Source organism: Pelecanus crispus, chromosome Z (assembly GCF_030463565.1).
Source record: "Pelecanus crispus isolate bPelCri1 chromosome Z, bPelCri1.pri, whole genome shotgun sequence".
Lineage (NCBI taxonomy): Eukaryota > Metazoa > Chordata > Aves > Pelecaniformes > Pelecanidae > Pelecanus > Pelecanus crispus.
In genome coordinates, this window is record NC_134676.1 from 14,577,729 (window position 1) to 14,599,920 (window position 22,192).

At 38.6% G+C, this 22,192-nt stretch overlaps 1 protein-coding gene across 1 annotated transcript in view; it reads right to left on the reverse strand.

Moving 5' to 3' along the window:
* Positions 1–1,873: 1,873 nt before the first annotated feature.
* RANBP3L (RAN binding protein 3 like) overlaps positions 1,874–22,192 on the reverse strand; it is a 33,126-nt gene continuing 12,807 nt past the window's right edge. The window contains exons 6-15 of the mRNA XM_075726817.1: positions 21,181–21,255; positions 20,402–20,526; positions 19,825–19,928; positions 15,274–15,355; positions 12,944–13,043; positions 11,722–11,846; positions 10,673–10,793; positions 9,943–10,085; positions 7,262–7,454; positions 1,874–1,917 (exon numbers count right to left, since the gene is read on the reverse strand). Coding sequence (XP_075582932.1) covers positions 1,874–1,917; positions 7,262–7,454; positions 9,943–10,085; positions 10,673–10,793; positions 11,722–11,846; positions 12,944–13,043; positions 15,274–15,355; positions 19,825–19,928; positions 20,402–20,526; positions 21,181–21,255 — 1,112 coding nt within the window. The remainder of the gene's footprint in view (positions 1,918–7,261; positions 7,455–9,942; positions 10,086–10,672; positions 10,794–11,721; positions 11,847–12,943; positions 13,044–15,273; positions 15,356–19,824; positions 19,929–20,401; positions 20,527–21,180; positions 21,256–22,192) is intronic.

Genomic DNA, 22,192 nt, shown 5'->3' on the forward strand with positions numbered 1-22,192 from the left:
AACTCCAGGGCAAAGTTATCACCATGACCTGTTGCTAAATACATGGGGCTGCTGTGTTTTACAACAGCTGAAGTTTTTATAACATGGAGCTTTGTTCCTGAGTATGAGTTGCAGCAATGAAATATGAAGGTCAGTGATGCAAATATTGTTGTGGTCAGGAGTGAGGCTGATAGAAAAGGACACAATGTACAACTAGTTACGGAAAGAACATTTTTGTTATTGGCAGACTGAAGAATCAAAAAGAGTCCCAGTGCTTCGCTCTTTGTTGACACAGGTGCTCTGTTGTGAAGCACTCCCCTTTTCCTGAAGGCAAAAATCTGGTCCCACTTAACCTTACTGTCATCCAGATGCTAAATCAATGTCAGACAAGTGCTAATTTTGACAGGCTATTTAGGACTCAGCGTAATCCAGATGCTAGTTCAGCTTCACCTGGATGCTCATCTTGACAGGGCACTGAGAATTCAGGAAGAAGCTGCTATTCTTCCAACTTGATACATATGTTCAGACGGGAAAACTGAATTGTAATTTGACTGTTCAGGTGTGATGCAGCTTTTAAGACTAAGAAATCATTACAATTACCTTAATTAAAAGGACTTCAGAAATTTCAGAACATTGTTTCAGCTCTGAGGATGACAAAGAAATAGTATTTGGTAACCAACAACACACAAGGCAGCAGAGAGTTGCAGCAGAATGATTACAGACATACCTTCTTTCTCTTTTGACAGAATGAATAGAAAACACAGAGCATAAACAGTGTCTGTACTTTGCATGGGCTTACGAATGACCCGGTAGTCTTAATTCATGGGTGGCATTAGAGAGAATTGATTTTTCCAATTCCTCATGAGAATTGTTAGGTAGAAGGCAGCAGTTTGTGGAATTACTTTACAGAGTGACTGGGTCTTTGGCACTGTTGGGATTACTGCACACATTAGGATGTGTAACATTCATCTATTCCAAGGAGTGATGCTGTTTAGGGATAGCTACAGCTAAGGCAGAAGTAATCTCAGATAATCTCACACATTTAAGAGAAATTTTTATGCAAATACCAGTTATACTGTGCATGCATTTATTTGTGTATATCAAATGGACAATTAACAGTGCAAGTGCTTGTTTTGTGCAACTGAAAAGGTGTTCATGAGTGCAAGCAGATGCACTTGTAGATCTTAGATCTTATATGCCCCCTGGAACTGGGTTGAAGTTCTTCATGGTGAATTCTCCTGGTGCTTATGGCTGTAAAGGCAGATCGTGGTTCTTTGCCCCTTAACAAAATTCTACAACCAGTACAGAACTCCAGATATTTTCAAAACAAACAAAAAACCCACCTTGTTATGAAGGCTGGTTTCTATAGGCCTTGGTCAAGCTCAACTGCCACTCTGAATTCCACTTGTATGTACTTACAAACAGGATGCTAAATGTTACCACACAATTTTAAGTAAATGTTTTCAGTGAAGCCCGATTTAAATAACAGATGAAAAGTGACAAATATTTCTTCATGTATATTATTAGTTCATGGTTATGTGGGTTTATCCATCAATATGATGAATAAACATTTATTCCCTATAAAATACATTACTTTAATAATGCACCTAGATACATTTAATTCTAAAATCCGAAGCCTTTGTAACACTTCTCGAATATTGGAAGCCATCGTGTCATTCCCATCTCAGTGCAAAGCAGGCCGACTGGAATCCTCAGAAGTGCAGCTTAAGTTCTTTCTCAATGTATTAAACTTAAGCTGTCCCTAAAATTAATCTTCACTTAAAAGTCATAAAGCAAAATGCATCTGATTTCCTCCCTCCAGGGACTGATGAGTCAGCTTAGACATTTTGGGAAGATGAGTTCCCAGCCATGCTGTTGTAACCTCTGGAAGGTGTCATGAGCAGACCACGGATTGCCTGCGGTTCCATCTAGAATGATCTGAAAAAGAATTTTAAAAAATCTTGCTTATTTGAGTGAATTCATGTTTTGAAACAACCCAGCATTTCATAATACCAAAGAAGTAGGTTAAAGTTTGGATATGATCAGTTCCTGGTTCAGGTAAACATCTAACTAGATAACGCAGGATTATTCACAAATATTTGAGCATGTGAATAGTGAATGAAGCCTGTGACCCCCCCATGTCAATAAAGACAAGCACCTAAGCACTAAGGATTCAGATGTCTAGATAGGACAGTGTGTCTTGGATGCAAATCCTCTCGCTCTGTATGGGGAACACTGTCTTAACACTTGTTAACAGATGCTCAGTAAACCATGAGAAATCCAACATATCTTCAAGTAACTCATCGGTCATGATAAAGTACCCAGGGGTGTTTTTGGTGCGTGATCTCTATGGCTTTGACTCGTCTGCAGAAAGTAGATACAGCTGACTAATGCCAGACACATTAATATCCCTGTCTCAGTATCTGCTTAAAAATTGCTGCTACCATCTGTCCACCACTAAATAATTGCTGAAAGTTTTAAACCTCCTACAGGTGAAATGAAAGGCCTTGTGTTTGTCAGAATATTAGATCTGATTCCCCACCCCCCGCCCCCCCTTTCCTGATACATCAGCATTTATCGCCAATCAGAGAGCTGTCTTCTCTGCTTTAGATGTAACTGATACCTGCTGGAGAGAATACAGACACTTGGACTCCAACAAAGAAGTTAATTCTTAACTTTTCCTCAGTTTTAATCACTGTCAGGTATGTGTGTGTGTGTGTTAGATTTATGATTTGGAATCCTTAAGAATTGGTAAGAATTTAAATTAAATTGACAAGAAATGTCAAATAAAGGTAGCAGTTTTTCAGGAGTTCCTATGGTGTTGCTGAACAGTAGTTCCTTTAAGAACTTTAAAAGTATTTTACTTAAAAATAAAAAAGCTCTCATAACATTTTAAATCTTGATAAACACCAGCAGATGACAGAGTCCTAATGAGGCCAGCATGGGAGGTACGTGTATAGTGGACTAGAAAAGGTCTCTAAAATAAAACAAAGGTTGCATTTTTTTGATACGATACTGTCCAGCTCTCAACACCAGTAGTCTCCAAAATCCAGGCCATTCTTGGTGGGCCCATATGGGACGCACTGTGTCTTTGCACACTGTGGTCTTCTCTTAAGGTCCATGGCTACGTATGGAAAGACTTCTTGGGACTTACCTAGTCCTAAAATCCAGCATCTTTGAATTCACCCTGATGGCTTCTAAAAGAAAATTCCATGCCAGGAAAAAGAGGACACCTCAATCAAAAGACAGGATCCCTCAATCAGGATGAAGTTAGGAGAAGATTTAAGAGAGTTATTGGTGAGGTGCAGTATAAGAAATAATGCGTAAAACATTTCTTTGACAGTCATCCTTGTCCCTCACATGTACTTTTTCAGCTTCTCTGTTCCCCCTTAGAGGTAAAAATAAACAAGTTCCTGCAAAATCAGGAAAGGGAAAAGGATGGAAATCATAGGAACCATCCTACCTGTAGTCCCATGCTATTCTACTCCTATGACTGACATTTCATACTCCCCTGTGAAAGAAATGCTGTATGCCTCTCAGGAATAATAGTTCTTTCTAAATACTAACAGGGTTACAACACTTTAAGGACTTTCTGGTATTTCTGATGGCCATGATGGAAACAGCACCTGTTTCTCAATGTAAACAAAATGCATTCTTTTGGAGCAAGAGAAGAATCTCCTTATGACTATGAAGAAAACATGGAAAGTGTCAGAAGGAAGGAGTAACATTTTTGGAGACATTTTAGTCACTTACAGGTCTAAGTAGTGACTTCAGATCACCTGCTAGCAATGGGAAGCTTGGGCATTGGGGCTCTAACAGATCCATGTGCTGGCAGGATGATTTTTTAACCCTGACATAGGTACCTTGTTTGTTTGTGCTGCCGGTGGAAAGAGAAGGGCACCCTGCAACAGTTGCACAGTGTCTACCTTAGAGAACCGTCTATGCAGTAACTAGCTATGGAATTTATGCATATTAGCAGTGCAATTCCGTATTCCTACATGTTGAATTCATAACTAACTGCCTGTAGTCAAGGTGCTTAAAAAACAGGAGTCAGAAGACTTTGCAGGTGCCTGACACTGGTCTGCCAACATACAGGAAGGCCCCAAATCGATGGTTGAAAGCTATTAGCAAGGCAGGAGGAGGTAGTGACAACAGTTTGACAGTATGTTACTTGTTGCAGAATGCACCCCGGACACAGACCTGTAGGGTGCTAGGTCTTCTTTATCTACAGGTATCAGGTACAACTTGTTGCCTACCAGGAGGCCATGCTCCCTTATTAGGCTACTCCATATGCCTGGCTAAGGGAAATTCTCTGTTCTGTTTGTTGAAGCAGATCTACCACACAGCAAAGAATGTAAAGTCTACAAGTCTGAGGAGAGGAAGAAGGAAAGGGGAGAGTCATGCAACTGTCTGAGGCCAGTGGCATTTCCCTGAGAAGGGAGCACTCTTGGTCCAGTCATTCGCACATTGCCATATCATCATTTTTCATTGTTTTATTTGTTATAGTGAGAAAATTTTTCATATGCGTAATAAAGAATTCTGCTGATTCTTCCTCAGCTAGATCTCACAAAGAGAACTGGAGGCAAACATAGTTACAATACTTAGCAGAGAAATGAATTAGCAATGAAAGAAATGGAAGAAGGGATTTGCTTGACTTTGGTCAGCCTAGAAGTTTTCTGTCTAGTCTAAATTCATCTCCTCAGTTCACTCTGTAGTCGGTGGGAAGAGGTAAATACTTCCTAGAGAATTATTGGTCCCATCCACTCTCAAATCTGTTTAAAGATGAATTGTTCTGTTTCTCTCCACATAGATTTACAGAGCAATTTGTTGGTAAAAATATCCAAGCTGTAGCTGGTGAAATATGATCTGATAAAAATATCAGGTACAGCAACCTATTCTTTATGGACTTTATGAAATTAATATCTCTACTTGAAAGTAAAGCAATTCAATTAAAAAATTTAAAAATATTGGAATAAATGTCTATACTGAATTTGTAAAATGGTAGAAATATCTCTACTACCTTATACACTGTCCTTATACAGCATTAACATCCCGTGGATGTTATAGTGAAGAATTCTGTAAAAAATTCTTCCAAAAATGTCTTGCAAACACATAGAATCACTTTAATGTTCATAACACTTCACTTATGTATATCATACTTGCTTTCTTCTTCAGTCTCTAGAACTAAAGATAGTTCTCATCTATTTTTTCATGTCTTGTACAGTGTCATGAAATACATGGCATAATCTAGGGAACTGTGTTAGTTCAGGTCTTTATTAAGAAAAAGAACTACTGGGTTTTTTGAGGCAAAACAGGTAGAATGGAATGAAATAAAATGCAGGCATATGTTCTAATTGTATTTCTTGTAATGAGTCACTGAGAACTTAGCTTCTTAACATTTATAGTAGTCTTAAGGAGAGGTAATCTCTGAAACTAAGTTACATCAATAAAAATGAGACGACTTAAATGCAAATGAAAGCATGAAAATGAAAGCTTTAAACAAATGCTCTTAAATTTGCAGGATCTGATCTCTTGCAACCAAATGGACGTTTCTATGCTGAAATTTAAAATAGACCTCATCCTGTTCAAAACCCATGAGGTATATTTTTCTTCCTGTTTTGGAAATGGGAGTTCCAGGGACAGGCATGTGTTAAGATGTGAATGTCTGCACGTAACGTGGGACTTGGATACCAGTAACTGAAATCTATGCAAAATTAAAACCTCGTGCCTCTGAGAATAATAAAAGAGCTTAAGATAAGCAGGAAATGCTAGAAGTCATCCAGAAAGCACTTGAAAGGGATTGTTAGAACTGCTGTCAGTAAGTGGACATAAATGAAAGACAGATGCTTAAACTAAAAGGTCAAGAAAAAACAGCACCTGACACTCATATCTCAGAATTTGTTTGCTGGCTGCCAGCTGAATATTTGCATCAGAAGTCTCTGCAAATAAAAATAAATATTTAACTTGTAAATCTGTGCTCCTACACTGCTTTGACATTCCCTTTCCCCTCTTCTTTTTTTTTCCCTAAAATAACAAAGAGTTCTTATCATCAGTAATTCTGGAAAGGAGTCAAGCTCCATCCGGAGTCTTCAAGTTACCAAAAACTCTTTGTAAAGTCAATAGAGACTATTTAGGAATTACAAGAGGGAATGTTTGATTATGTGGGAGCAATCCAGGGAGTTCTCAGAGCTTTTCCCATTTCCTAAACAGGAAAAAAGTATTTGAGAGAAAATGTTGTATAAGAGCATCATGCTTTGTTTAGAGCACCAGATGCTACTGAAATGTAGTTAAACAGCAATTAATAATGGGAACAAGCACTGTAAACTGCAATCTATTTGCCTAAAGGGGAGAAAATACATGTTTCCTTAAGCAGTCACTCACTCGTGCATGACTTGATCCTTGCTGAATAGTTGTTAAAAGGAAGAGTTTATAATATAAGGACAGTACATTACTCGGTTGAAGAGGGAAACTAATGCTATGAGCAACAATTCAAAATGTGCCTGCTGTAGCCCTTCTACTAGAATATCGAACATAACTGGCAGCTCCTGTATCCACTGTAGCAGTTTGGCACAAGCAAGTGAATTCGCCCCAGAAATGTGACTTGTCTTTTGCTAAGAGAGAAGAGCTTTTAAGTGTGACAGCTGTTTTCTGTCTTGCTTTCTGCAAATGTGACCCCAGCCTCATTGTGAGCTGTATTAACAGCTTCTAGAGTAGGACTAAATCAGCAGCTTGCCCCTTATGTCTTGTTGTAGCTGCATGCTTCATTTTGAGGAGCCTACATTTTTGTTATGTTGAAGAAAGCTGGAAAAACTGGTGTGTAAATCTTGACCTGCAAATTTCCTAGTGAGGCAGTTGTTACAGCTGATCAGGAATCAGTGTTTTAAATGAAGTTAACCATTGCATAATAAATACCTTACTAAACACATTACATTTGAAGCCATTAGTAACTACCTAAGTGCTGATGTGAATGGACTCAATTTTCACTTCCTCAAGTAACAACTAGTATCTCAATACCTCTAGTCATTTCTACTTAAATATACTGAAGAAACCTTTAGGTAAAACTTGACAATATTAAAATTTCTTACCCTCAGCCTTTTGTCAAAAGAGTATTTTAACAATAGGAAGTCAAAATACTAAAAGGAATAACCCTCTTCTACCTGAAAAGGGGTAACTGTAACAGGTGAAAGTTATAGTCGGCATGAAAAAAAAAAGTACAAAATTCATTGCTTACAAGAAAATACCCTGAAAGGACTACAGTGTTCCCAGGAAAATTTCTGCTTACCAGATCCACTGCTGCTCACTTGAGTTATTTTTTCATCATCTTCATCATCGCTATCACACTTTAATGGCTGAAAAGCTATTTCTGACTCTGGGTCTACTTGATTAGCATCTGGCCCTTGCTCAGCAAAGCTTCGCAATGCCACAAGGCGGTGGTGTATTGCTGCATACAGGTATCCAGTGTCTTTTGAGCTTGCCTGCAGAACATAAAATGCATGCGGTCCAAACTAACCAAGAAAAATCTGTATTTTTCACAGGGAAGCTGACTGAAAAATTTTCTAAGGTAATGAAAAAGCTGTATTTTGTCCTTTTTAATCAAAACAATCTGTTTGAGATTCACACTTAATAATTCATTTCAGAAAATAAATTTAAATACAAATAATGTCAAGTTTAAGTGGTCTGAGTTTTATAATATGTAGCTGTTGATTATTTTCTCTATAGTTACAAGAAATGTAAGCTTAAAAGTTATTATTTCCCCTGAAGAATAGCTCAGTTTGCACTGAGTACTTGATATTCCAGACAATTCCAGAATATCATTCTAGAAGCAATAAAGCACTGAAATGTTAATATATGTATTGCATTTTGGTTTACAGAATAAATATGAATTTTAAAACCTAACTACAAAAAAAAATTGTGATTATAAAATTTAAAGATACCATGAATTCTGTTGCTATTGTTGAACAGAAGACGAGCATCATCAAGAAGGGTATTGAGAACTAGACAAGGCAGTGTTTTGCCAGTACATAAAACCTTCGAGCAGCCATGTCCTGAGTACTGTGTTCTGTTCTGGTCATCGCATCTCAAGGATATAGCAGAATTAAAGAAGGTAAAGGGAAGGGCACCAAAAATGATGAAAGGTGTGGTGCAGCTCCTTAGGAAGAGTTAAGACTCTTCGGTCTGAAGAGAAGGAGGAGAAGGGGGTATAACTAAGGTTTTCAAAATTTTAAAAGCAGTGGATAACCTGAATATGGTACGGCTGTTCATCAGACCACACAATAAATGCACAGGGGCACGCTTAAGGAAAGCAGTAGAGGATCAGCATAAAAGAAACTGCTTCTTCACAGAGTGAGTAAGAACTTCTAGAATTTGCTGTCTCAGGAGAGGGTGGGGACAGACAGTATAAACTAAAACCAACAGGCCAGAAATATAGTAATAAAAATTTAAAAAAGGAATTACAAAAATTCAGGGACAATAATTTCATAAAATAGACAGCAAAGGAAGCAAGTAGGGGTGCATGCTCTCATATGCCTAATACAACACATGGATGCTGGGGGTCGATGAGCTGAACAGACCATACAAAGTGGCCATGCTTGCTTGTGCTTCCTAAAAGCACTGCATTTGGGCACTGTCAGAAGTGCCAGCAGAGTACTTCTTAGGTTCTTATGAAGCAAATCATCTACCAGAGGGTAACTGAATACATATGGTCCTCTGCAGCCCAGCTCTCCAGTTCTGTGCATCATGTGGAGTAACTTCTATCTGTATCACTTGGCACTAGGAAGAAATATGTCTTGTTTGGTTTGGAATGACAGGTTTCAGTGTATACAGGTGGAAAATGTGACCCTTCCTGGAACCAGTGATTTATTTTTCTTGTCCAGGAGGCTGAACCCTTCCCAGAAAGGCCTTCTGGGGAAACTGGAGACATAGAATCATAGAATCATAGAATCATTTAGGTTGGAAAAGACCTTTAAGATCATCCAGTCCAACCATTAACCTACACTACCAAGTCTACTCCAAGCCAATCAAGGGTAGACTAGACTAAACCATGTCCCCAAGTGCCACATCTACCTGTTTTTTGAACACTTCCAGGGATGGTGACTCCACCACTTCTCTGGGCAGCCTGTTCCAATTCTTGACCACCCTTTCCGTAAAGAAATTTTTGCTAATTTCCAACCTAAACCTCCCCTGGCGCAGCTTAAGCCCATTTCCTCTCGTCCTATCGCTAACTACTTGGGAGAAGAGACCAACACCCACCTCACTACAACCTCCTTTCAGGGAGTTGGAGAGAGCGATAAGGTCTCCCCTCAGCCTCCTCTTCTCCAGACTAAACAACCCCAACATCCTTAAACATCCCGACATCCTTAAACTCATGTGGATGCTCCCACTTCCCAACCTAGGACATATGTGCTATGTATTTGCAAATAAGTCCACCACATTTCCATCCTTGACTTATCAGCCCTTGCTAGAGAGAATGATTCCCAAGACTATTTTCTTACATCAGGTGACATCACAAAAGCTGTGTTCTCCTCAACTGAGAAATGGAGGTCCTACACTGGATGGATTAGTGCAAGCACTATATTGGGAACCAGGGCAGAAAGCTGCTGCTTTGTACCAAAGTAACTTATGAATATGTAACTGCCTGTGTAGAAATTCTTACAGTGTTGCTTCTGTAAGAAAGAGTAATTGCTGCATATGACTCTGGAATGATATCCGTTCCATCAGTGGTATGTGAAACAGTCTGGAAATGTCTGTCCTGAGGCCATATGCTATCTTCACACCTTTCTGGGTTTTTTTGAAATACCAAAAGACAGCAATTCTAACTCATTTCATAATAAAAGCCATGTAACAGCTAAGCTGAGCATAGCCTGACCAAGCATAAAAGGCCATTTGCTAAAACCAAAGCCTCAGCAAGTCTTCAGAATCCTCGATGAAATGCGGATTTGGGTGGGGTTTTTACCTCTTGCTTACCTGAATTAGAAATACTTGAACAGAGAGGTCCTCTTGGTCTGTTGCAGTGAAGCACAGGCTCTTTCTGTTTGCTCTTTTTATAACCATTTGATCCCAGAGTCGGGCGTTGAGAATCAGTCTCAAGCTGCCTTGGTTTCTCATAACTAAAATAAGGTTTATATGATAAGTAATTGGAACATCTTCATTTTTACTGCAGCAGTTTTCTCTACCACTTGTATACAATAATATTTTCATGAATTACTTGTTTTAATTTAGTCTAAAGCCAGACACGGTGAGATTTTTTTTTTAATTATTTTTTTAAATACCAAAATACGTTTGTTTCTTTTAATACATCTGGCATACAAAGCAAATAATCTGCTGAAACTGTGCAATAGAGTACAAAAAATGACAGCACAGTAAGAACAACGTTCCAGAAGTGGCATGAAACAGGGCTCCTGGAAAAGCAGAATCAACAAAGAGCAAACTGTCAGACCGGTGACTGAGCTAAAGATACACTGCAGTAGAAATACACAGAACCTAACAACATAGGCAAGCACGAGTGTACAAACTGAGTGAAGAATGTCCAGTGCCTCAGCCCGTAACACAGCTAAATTTATCAGGCAATATTAAGAACATTCTCAGGAGCTTGACTTAAAACTAGCTACTCAGTTTTAATAAACTTATTCTGGCTAGCAATAGTACAGGTTATTTAGTGTTTTCTTTTTGTGTTACTTCGTTATTTAATTCTTACTTAGCCTTGACTGCAACATTCCACATTTATTGCTAGAAGTGTCATTAAGCCTCAGGGATCCTCTGCCTCTTTCAATCCATGTTAAAGAAAGCTTATTAAATACAAAGAGCTTGCAGTTGATCTGAAAGAGAAACACGTGATGGAAACTGCCAGCCAATGTTAATTTTATTGGTTCTAAAACTTTATGTTTTTAAACCTTTTGATATGGCTTGTATACATGCATATGGATGTATTAAAAAGATATATAGATATATCACCATTATTACTTAAAATGTAAGCCCAGATTTGTGCTAAACTTTCTGCTAGTCATAGAAAACATTCAGCATGAATCCCAGTTTACTTTTTCAATTATTTCGTCTTCATTAACTCTTTGTCTGTGATGCCCACTAACACAGCTGAATTTGTTGCAAGTGTTCTACAACCTTATTCCCTCACTCATTAGAAACATTATGCAGCACAGTACCACTACTAGGAGAGTAGTACTCCAAAGAGAGTAAAACTTCCATGTGCTGACAAGACAGAAGATTTAATCAATGATAAAATAATATAACTTTCAATATTAAGATTTTTAATATACATCATTGCTATTTTCTGAGAAAATAACAGTTTGAAGATGAAGAATAGCAAAATATGTCCTGCTGGGCCAGAAAGATAATTGATATTTCAGATGAACTATAAAACTAATTACTTTGACAACACATTGCTTTTTTCCCCAAAAAGTTTTGTCATAAAAAAATCTTTACTCAAATCATTTCCAATTTTTAAGTTTTAGTTACTGCTGGTATACCGTGTAGACGCTTATAAAATACAGCTGTAGAATGAAGTTCTGAAGCAGTCACTTACTGGAAGGGACAATAAAATGAACAAATATAATATGAAAAAGAAAATATCAGCCTACAGAAATATGGGTTAGCAGAGGCGTATCTTAAAAAAGTGAAAATTTAAACTATAAACTGAAGTTATTTTCAGATTGCTGCAATCTGTAATAGATCTAGATGTTCTTTTCAACAACAAAACTGCTCATGATCAAGGCTTTATGAAATACACACCTGTAATACATTGTGTTCTGCTTCTTCTCCAGTTATAACTTCAACTTTATCTAACAGAATTTTCTCCACTGGCTTGGAAATACAAGCAGCTGCTGATTCAATTAGTGTTGCATTCCTCAACAAAGCTGTTTCTGTGGGGGGAAAAAAAAGGAAATCCTTTCTGTACAGGGAATATTTTTAGGACAACAAAACTCACACATAGGATGGTCTGTGACTTCAGTAATCTCTGTGGTATCTGATATTATTTCATGTTATTAATAAGTTTTTGGCCAAAGCAGTAAATAGAAGAGAAAAAAGCTGGAACACTGCAAAACGTCTCACCTGTTTAGGCTCATTTTGAATTGAACAGGGCTCTCTGCAGTTGCAAAGGTTTGCCCCAAGGGACAACTTGCAGAAACAAGCCTGAAATAATTAGAATTTGATTTTCCAAATGAGCTGGTCTGTCATATTGCTGTGCAGATTACTAAATAATGAAAGACACATGTCCCAGTATTCAGACTAGTAACACATATACAATGAATTTTTGACAAGAACACAGGACAAGATTTGAAAAGAACAACATTGTTAGAAAATTTTGTTTATTTGCATAATCTACATAAGTTTTCCATAGACTTGGTTGCGTTTTTTTAATTTGTTAAGACTATTCATACAAAGTAAGAGGATCCAAAACATCCATTAGTAAAGAGGGATGCAAAATTTGACGAGAGGGCTTAAGGTAAGGGCCTACTTGGGACTCCCTCACACAGCCTAAGTTTGCATCGCTTGCCTAGTAAAAAAGCTCACACTAGACTCACAAACAACCCCTGAAATCTCTATAGAAGTTTCAATTCTACATTTAGGATACAATATGGCAAAGTAATTTATATGAGCCGTCACAAAATACAAGCAGCCAACAGCTTAAAATTGTAGTTCAAAAATGTAGTCCAAAAGGCACTCACAAAGTTCACTGACTTTTTTTCAAATAATAAATAATAATAATAATCTGTAGAACTCTATCCTTTCCTGAATAACTTAGATCATTCATCTGAAGTTAGTCCAGTTCAAATGTCACAAACCAAACTGTAGCTGAACACAGGTTTTGGCACATACTGCAAGTGTGCTAGTGACTGGATAACTTGAGAATAGATGGAAGTTATTGACCACCACTCATTTGACATCCTCTAAGATACAGCGAAACATATAATAATAAAGCTAACTGTACTTGGTCGCTGAGTATGCTTACTTGTTTGTGGACTGACATGAAATGATTCTATGTACATGGATGTTATTTCTCCTTTGTATGAATCAGCTTCCTTACATGGCTTGGGATGCCTTCCAGGACTCTAGAAAAAAAACAGGGGAAATAAGAATTCCTATTCCAATAAAATGGCTATATTACTTCATATCAAACAGAACACTGAATCATTTAATGCATGCTAGGTTGAAGATTAGCAATTGTAGTACCTTAAGAGTGAAAACTGACCCAAATGATACAATTTCAGTCTCTAGTGGAAGTACTTATCATAAAATTGGTATCTCATTTCTCAACCAAGAAGAATGGCCTCTTTGTATGGATCCTGGACTAGGATTTAAATCCACTGAAAGACTTAGATGTTTAAGTACCAGCTAATTTCCAGTTTAAGCACTTAAGCCCCAGAAAAATAGTTTAAAATTCCCTGAAACCAAAAAGTTAACCTCAGAGGCATTTAAAATTTCCATAGCCTTCAGTTTTTGCAGGTGAAGTTTCTTAGGCATGTCTAAGTAAATGCTTCTGGCTCCTGACAATGCTCAGTAGCTCAACTCCTACCTTATAACTAAATCCTAGTCAGAAGTCATAACCCAGGCCTGTGATTGCCAAGCTTTTTCACTGGCAGATATGCATACTGTTTTCATTCTACTTCTAGAAACTAGAAACTGAATTTCAATTCCATTTTAAATGGTGCAGTCCTCAGCTTAGGAATCACTTTTCTGCCTTAGTTCCCTTCGGGACATGATCCATTCTAGTCTTGTTTAATACCTTTATTGATGATCTGGATGAGGGGATTGAGTGCACCCTCAGTAAGTTTGCAGATGACGCCAAGTTGGGTGGGAGTGTCGATCTGCTCGAGGGTAGGAAGGCCCTGCAGAGGGACCTGGACAGGCTGGATTGATGGGCCAAGGCCAACTGTATGGGGTTCAACAAGGCCAAGTGCCAGGTCCTGCACTTTGGTCACAACAACCCCATGCAACGCTACAGGCTTGGAGAAGAGTGGCTGGAAAGCTGCCTGGCTGAAAAGGACCTGGGGGTGCTGGCTGACAGTCAGCTGAACATGAGCCAGCAGTGTGCCCAGGTGGCCAAGAAGGCCAACAGCATCCTGGCTTGTATCGGGAATGGTGTGGCCAGCAGGAGCAGGGAGGTGACTGTCCCCCTGCAGTCGGCACTGGTGAGGCTGCACCTGGAATACTGTGTCCAGTTTTGGGCCCCTCAGTACAAGAAAGACATTGAGGTGCTGGAGCGTGTCCAGAGAAGGGCAACAAAGCTGGTGAAGGGTCTGGAGCACAGGCCTGATGAGGAGCGGCTGAGGGAACTGGGTTTGTTTAGCCTGGAGAAGAGGAGGCTGAGGGGAGACCTTATCGCTCTCTCCAACTCCCTGAAAGGAGGTTGTAGTGAGGTGGGTGTTGGTCTCTTCTCCCAAGTAGTCAGCAATAGGGCAAGAGGAAATGGCCTCAAGCTGCACCATGGGAGGTTTAGATTGGATATTAGGAAAAATTTCTTCATGGAAAGAGTGGTCAACCATTGGAAGAGGCTGCTGAGAGAGGTGGTGAAGTCACCATCCCTGGAAGTTTTCAAAAAACGGGTAGACATGGCACCTGGGGACATGGTTTAGTGGGCATGGTGGTGTCGCGTTGATGATTGGACTGATGATCTTAGAGATCCTCTCCAACCTTAATGATTCCTAGTTTTTACTTTCATTAGAAAATAATCCAGCCACCAAGCCAGGAAACATGAAATTGCTACTCTACCCTTAATTGGTTTAGTGGTGGACTTGGTAGTGTTAGGTTAATGGTTGGACTGGATGATCTTAAAGGTCTTTTCCCATCTAAACGATTCTATGATTCTGTGATTCTATGATTCATTAAGCTGTCTCACAGCATGCACAATATAGTTTAACACGGACACTATCTAGGATGGGTGTTCCATTTTCCCCTCATACTAATTTCTCCCATCTCTTAACAGTGATGATGGAAACTATTAGAGTGGTGGGGACCACATTCTTTCATCTCATATTGTGATGGTCCCGCCTTACATGAAATACATAAAAAACCGTTTTTCAGGTCAAAAAATGAGCAAAAGAGAAATGCATACTGGTATGGGTTAGTAATTAGTGTACTTATCTAGGATGGGGAAGATAGGGACGCCTACCCCTCCTACAGCAAATATTTAGATTTTTTCTCCTCAACAGTCATTGGAATCATATTTACTCACATCTTTAAATGAACAGGAGGAGCTAAAAAGAATCAATCTTTGAAAAAAATTATACTCATAAGTACATTAACCTTGATAAAAAATCTGCCAGCATTTACAGATCTTACCAAAACTCTCTCAACCATGTTTTCTCCAAACACAAAATCAGAATTGATGTTTCGTACACTTCTGTCTTCAAACAACTGACTTCTGTGGGAACAAAATAACATAAGAATGTGATTTAGAACTATTTAGAACTTTGTAAAGAATGTAAATAAGTTCATGCTTTTAGTTTACCACACCTTACATTAAAGACAACCAAAAAATGACCACTTAAGTAATCAGACAAATTCTTTAAGAGAATCTGAGAATATTCTTAACATAACATTTCACAAAAGGAACAGAGAGTATCACACTGTATTTCATGAGGATTATTGAGGATGTTCCTTAAAAGCAAAGAACAAGAAGCAAAACAGCATGCCTCCTCCTCTTCTTCCTCAGGGAAGTATCTTACTCCAGAAACTTTAATGAGTTACATTTGTTTCCCTGTTTCCTTTTGCTCCACCAAAAGACTACCAACAATTAACTATTATCCCTTCATGTTGGTGCAGCTCTGGTACCCTTCAGGATAACATACTCCCCAGCGCCCTATATGCAGTCTTTGGTCATCCACCTAACACCTTGGAAAGGCAGAGGGCAGGCAGTGTATTCTAATGCACACACTTTCAATTCACACAAATACTGCAAAAATGTAAAGGTATGATAGCAGATGGCTTACGATGAGGTGTAACTAAAACAGGAAAGAAAGATCTTCTCTCCATTTTCAATGACCTGTTTCACAGATATACTTAAAATGAGAAGTGAAGAAAACTTGCAGTCCTTTGGCACTGGCCAACTATAGTTTGGGGATATAGATTTGGGAGAAAATTTCATATAGTAGATAAACCACTTTACGCTTAGGATCTGGACACTTGTCCTTCTTCTGTTCTGTCCCTTTTTCCTTCTTAGTGTCTCAGCTTTTCCAGATAAGAAATGTTTTTTTTTGGTTTGGTTTTTTTGTATTGCCACCCTGAACTTAACTACTCTCAGTTAGCCTCTTACCTCTCAGGAGGTTTTAAGAAAAAAAGGTGAATGCTTTTTTAAATAGTCACATAGTCACAACTTGTAAAAAGTATATTACTTGTGAATTACATTCAAGAATATTCTAATAGAAGTAGAGTTGTAATTTGACCTGCTAATTACATAGCCACTTTAAATTAACAGGATCCATTTTTTATAAAAGTCACTAGAAAAGTCCTTGTAAACTTCTTTGTGTGGAAGTTGTTCCTGCTGCTGGTTTTTGGGTTTGGGGGTTTTGGGTTGGTTTTTTTTTTTTTACAAAAGGCTTATCAGTTGTTCATGCTTTCTGTAGAGCTTAATCACTGCATCTCTGTCTGACAAAGGCAAAACCATCCAAGTTCTTGTCTCTTTCTGTTCCAGAAGGACAACTTGGCAGGAAGATGATCTGATGTTCTGTCACAAACTGCATACTTCAGCACCACTTATCTGCTCTGCCTGATCATTTATAACCCTTGGGAGGGCTTAACAGCACATATGTTTGTTGTACAGAGGATATTCCTGTTAATAAGCTGGGTTTGTTGCCAGAACTTTGATGACAGCCTCTAAAACTTAGTTTCTGTGTTCACAACTACACTGTGCTTGAAATCTCTTCACATAGGATGAAGGAATTCCCAAGTACAAGCTATCTCCATTTTACACTTAAGGAAAAAAAATATTCCTTAACATTCTCATGCTTGATGTGTTGCTAAGACTAAGAGCAAATAAGAAAGACAAATCAGAAAATCTGTCTCTTTTCAGACTTCAAGCCTTTCATATGTATTTTGGGCCATGAACAGGGCATGGGAAATGTGTTTAAACTAATGAGTTTCTTATCCTCAAGAAAACTCCCCACTAAAATTCACTGAATTGTGATCAGTTTCCATCCTGAAATTTCATCTGCTACTTCTAGGCTGCTCCAGTAGCAACTTAGTAAAGATAGCACTCCAGAAGAGCTAAAAACCAAAAAGTAGAGCCTTGTCTCAAAGAAATAATGTATTATTTCCAGAAATGTGAGGAAAAAGTAATCAGTGAAGGATCTTTCTTTTCCCAGACAGTTAACTGGAAGTGCCAGCCTTAAAGTCTTATTAAAACCTCAATACCCTTATGTTGCTGCAGGACAAGAACAAAGTGTGCCAGGGATGACATTGCCATGGAGATGCAAAACAGAGGCACTGAATTCAGGGAATGACCACTAACAAGGAAGAATGGAAGAAGGAGAATTGTGGATAAGATACTGAAAAGGGACTATGGAAAGGGAGTAGATCCAGGTACGGTCCTTCTCAGAGTGTCCAGAAGGGACTGAGTAGCTGCCAGTTCCAGTGCTGGCTTGAACCTTTGCAGCTTTCCAAGCAAATCCTTGTGCAAAGCTGAATACATGACCAGAAGCCTGCATTTTCCCAGAATTGTATTTCTGTCACGGCACAATCTCCTTTTCAAGCTTTTAATCAGACTCGAGAAACTGCAGATTTCCCCTTTTCAGCTCACTACTACACCCAGTCCAGGAAATGGAACTGTTGCTCATTTCCTGGGACATGGACAGCTGCAGCAGCTGCAGAGAGCTAACAAATTATTTTCATTCACCTCCATGAAGATCTGTATCACACAGAGAAGAATAGGTAGAAGAGGATGGAAAGTAAGAGGGACGTTTGCAGGCAGCAGCAATCCCTGCTGTTGAGTCTCTCTGCATTTTATTTTTTGTAGATAAATGTCAATTGTTACACCTTGATTGATAATTAAAAACAAATCTAAAAAAAATCTTTTCATAGCAATGAGCAGGTCTGGCTGCCATGTTCACTATTGTTTAGCATGTATAGGGAGTTTAATAAAGTTGTTTGTTTGAATACTTGTTGTCAAGTTATCTATGAGAAAACAGCTATGCCAAAAAGATCTTACTGAAGCATTTTAAAGCATCAGTCACTTAATATGGATCAGAAGAATGGCACTTACACTCCCCTGCAATCTGAGAAAAGCATTAAGCACTAGCTGTATTTAAATTAGCTTTCAACTTGTCAAATAAACCCATATTTACCACAACTGTAATAAACAGAATTAATGAGGCACAAATACCCCAAGCAGATTAGCAATTCCTCTTTTAAAAAAGAAGATTTTCTTTTGGAAAGAAATACAATACGCACTTTTAAGTCTTGTAACTTGTCAGCACTGAAACACTGCATTGCATTTCTCTATCCATCTACTTCACAAGAGAAAGCCACTCACTTATCTTTTCCTAGATACTGTGCAGGTGACAGGAGGTAAACAGACTTGGAGTACTGATACCAACTGATTTTGAAGTGAGTACCATCTTCCCTTTAGCTTTTCCAGTATGCGCATTACCATCATTCTGAATCTGCTAAAAATCCAGCATGCTGTGTGGCTCCATGTTGTCCTCACTGGGCATCATCACAGCATTAATTTTGATAGAAAAGGACAGGCTGGCTCTTCCAAAATCACAGTGAGCATCTGCCCTCTAATGATGCTCTTCTCGTTGATAAGGATTAAGATCTAAGTTGTCTGTGCATCTAAAAATACCTTATCTCCTCAGAACCCCGGCACTGTGCACCCCAAATGTGTGCAGGAACCTTTATCTGTTGCCCATCCAGCCCTGAAGAAGGCTGGAATAGACTCCCTTGCAGTTAACATGTTGTCTGCCCTCTTTGGGTGGGAGGGGGAAAGGAGGCAACATCACAAATGTCTTATCTGTGGCCCTAGCAATTTTGAAATATCATTCTCATCATTACTGATCTCAGGTGTGTTCCTGACGCTCACAACTTCCAGGGAAATAACCCTCATCAACCATCAGCAAGTAGTATTGATACCCACAAGATAACCTGCTGGCTAACCACAGAGCTAATATTCTGGAGCCAGTATCCAGAGGGAGGTAATAGCCCACTTTTGCACCAGTGTGAGCTCTTTTAGTCATATACAGAGGCAAGGGCATGGGGCAACATCCTAGTCCAAGGAAGTCAGCTTCCTCATGCAGAAATTCTGGAGTCCATGCTGGTCACCCCATGTCTGCGCAAAGATGCCACCGTATCACAATCATCACAGCTAGTTCTTCATGCCAGATATTCTGGCATGTGCATGGAAGTAGAGCATCAGCTGCAGCATTCACCTTGTCTTCCAAATCAGACCTGTACAGTTTTCTTCATGTCTCTTGTGTCCCATCTGCTGACATGTTTTGGTAATTCCTGAGTTTCAATGCATCTATTTATGAGATGCAGCAGCTATGCAATCAGAAGAGAGTTCTCCAAAGGGACACAAAGATAACTGTAAACATTCAAAACCGGGACATATTTTGAACGTCCAAAGCTGCATGAGACAGCAAACCAAAATAGTTTCTGGCTTGGGGGTTGCTAATGAGAAACAAACTGTCCCACAGAGATTAATTCCCAGTGGGAGCCCATTTCTTACAGCATACAGAGCTCATGTCAGTACCCACAAATCCTGGCACCTCACACAAACACCAGTGAGCACTGTGTGGGTGTAGATAGCATGGGCTTAGTACCATGGCACTTAGTACAAAAGGGCATGCATATGCCAAGTGACAAAATGGTGTAGAAATATAACAAATAAAAACTTACTGTGTTGTTTTAGAGCTAGAAGGATTCATGGTAGTAGATGACCTCACTGCTGGTTTTGAACTTACTGAATTCTCAGTTGAGGAATAAGAGCTGTCTTTAGGTAGCTAGGAATAATAAAACCAGATGAATTAATTAGACCAAGCTTATTTTCTGCTATAAACAGATCTGCTAGAAGTACAGAGTCACAGAGGTATATATGTGTGTGTATATATATATATATGTGGTAGTTGGCAGAGATTCCTCCAGCTGTGTACTAAGCCACTGCCCTTCATCAAAATGCTAAAATGTTACTTTCTAAATAAACAAAATCCAAAAGACTGCCAAAGCTGATTTGCCCACAGAACCCTGATATCTGAAAGCTGAGACAGCCTGCAGAGAAGAGATGTTTTTTTCAAACACAGCTAGCACGAGTTTAACAGTTCACACCACGTCAGTGATCCATTGATCCCACTGAAACTGATACAGGAACTTTCTTGAAAATCATGCAGTGGAATAATTAACTGCTTTAAAACAGCACTGTTTTTTTTAATTTGAACTGCAAGCATATATTAGCCAGTAAAATTACTTTTCTTTTTACCTGAACGTGTGCTTCTTCCTTAGTTACTAGAGCTACTACAGGATTTTCAGGACATGTCAGAGCTTGTGGGGGTTGTAAAATGGCAGGTCTAATGAAATTCCGCAACTGACTTTGTGACAAGGGTCCTTGCAAAATACAAAGACAAAATATTCAAACAGAGACTTTTTCTTCACATCTAATTCACACCCATGTGTCTTGCCTCTTTAACTGAAAGCTTCAAAGCATATTTAAATAACATTTATTGTTGTTTACTTGCTACATATTCTGAAAAATTGTAATCCCTTCTAAAATAACACAACTCTGCAGTGACACCAACCCCTGTTATCCTATCAGAATAAAAAGGTAATGCATTATATACAAAAATATAGTTATTTATATTTATAAAATATATCTGTATTCATGTATTTAAATATATCTTCATATTTATATTTACTGCTTTGTGTTAGATCTGTCTTCTGGTATTTCACATTTAATTCTGCACCTGCAGACGCCAAGACAGTTCTTCATTGCCTTCTCCAGAAGCAGAGTTATTCAGTTAGCAATGTGGAATTTCACTATTCAATGTTATATTCAGTCCACTCAGAAATGACGTAGTCAGAGCAGAGGCTAAGAACAGAGCTCACAGGATATTTACACTGTCAAACAAGTAACTTATGAACCTCATAAAGATACTTAGCCTATCACTCAGCATAGAGAAGAGTTGTCATTTTTATGTCTTCTGTATCTGTTAAGAACATCTTTGTGGAACTACAGTGAACAAACATTGCAATGACAGTTACCTTCTTTCGTACTTTTGATCAAGTCAGGGTTTCTTTGAAGAAGAGCTGAGGTCATGAATATGTTATTCGTGTTTACTGCAGAACAAGGTATTTAGACTTTAATAATGAGTAATAACAAATTTTAATTATTAATAAATGTTTCTGTAACAGCTCCCTATTTTGGTAGTACCCGAGCCATATTCCAAGCTATCCTTCTAAAGAAGATCTCTGAGATAACTGTTACTGTCTCCATTTTACAGGGGGTAGACTTAGGCACAGAAAACACCATAGGTTTTCTGGCTATGTCAGAGACAGAAGTCTTTTGGATATTATCAGATGTTTTAAACTCATAAAATCCTTCTTCAGCTTTGAAAACTAGGTGCTGCCGGTTTGCAAAAGCTATCGAAATGGCAATGCTATCTGGTCTAGTCTTAGGCATTTTTAAGATGAGTAAATGTGGCCCGAGAACATTGGAATAGGTAAATGTACCCTGCCCTGTTCTGGTAAAAAGGCTTTCATAACTTACTACAATGATGGCAGTGTACTGCTGATACTTTCACCATTCTAATAAAGATGCCAAACACCAGCCAGAAAGTGATGGCAGCCATCTACCATGCCCTCTAAATGACACAACTGATACTCTACCCACAATCACTACTTTTTCATTGCAGAAAGAGTGTGGTTTGTTGCTATAACAATGTTAAGATTATTTAGAAATCCTTTATGCCAATGTCTGTCAAGGACCTGTCTCTTGTAAGAGACATAGACTAGGATTTAAGACCACTCTATCATTCCCATTAGTGATAAGTGAGAGAATACTCCCAGGGTCACTAGTAAGGGGGAAGACAGGCTCCTAAGATAGAAAATTATATTCCTACAGGAACCATCACCATTAAATTGCACGCAAACTGATTAATGCAATTACTTTAACTCCATTCTGTTTTTTCAAGTATAATTTGTACCACATGGTGTAAATGCCTATTTGCAAATTATTCAAAGATTCCTCCCCACCACTGCAGGATTCCCTAACAAC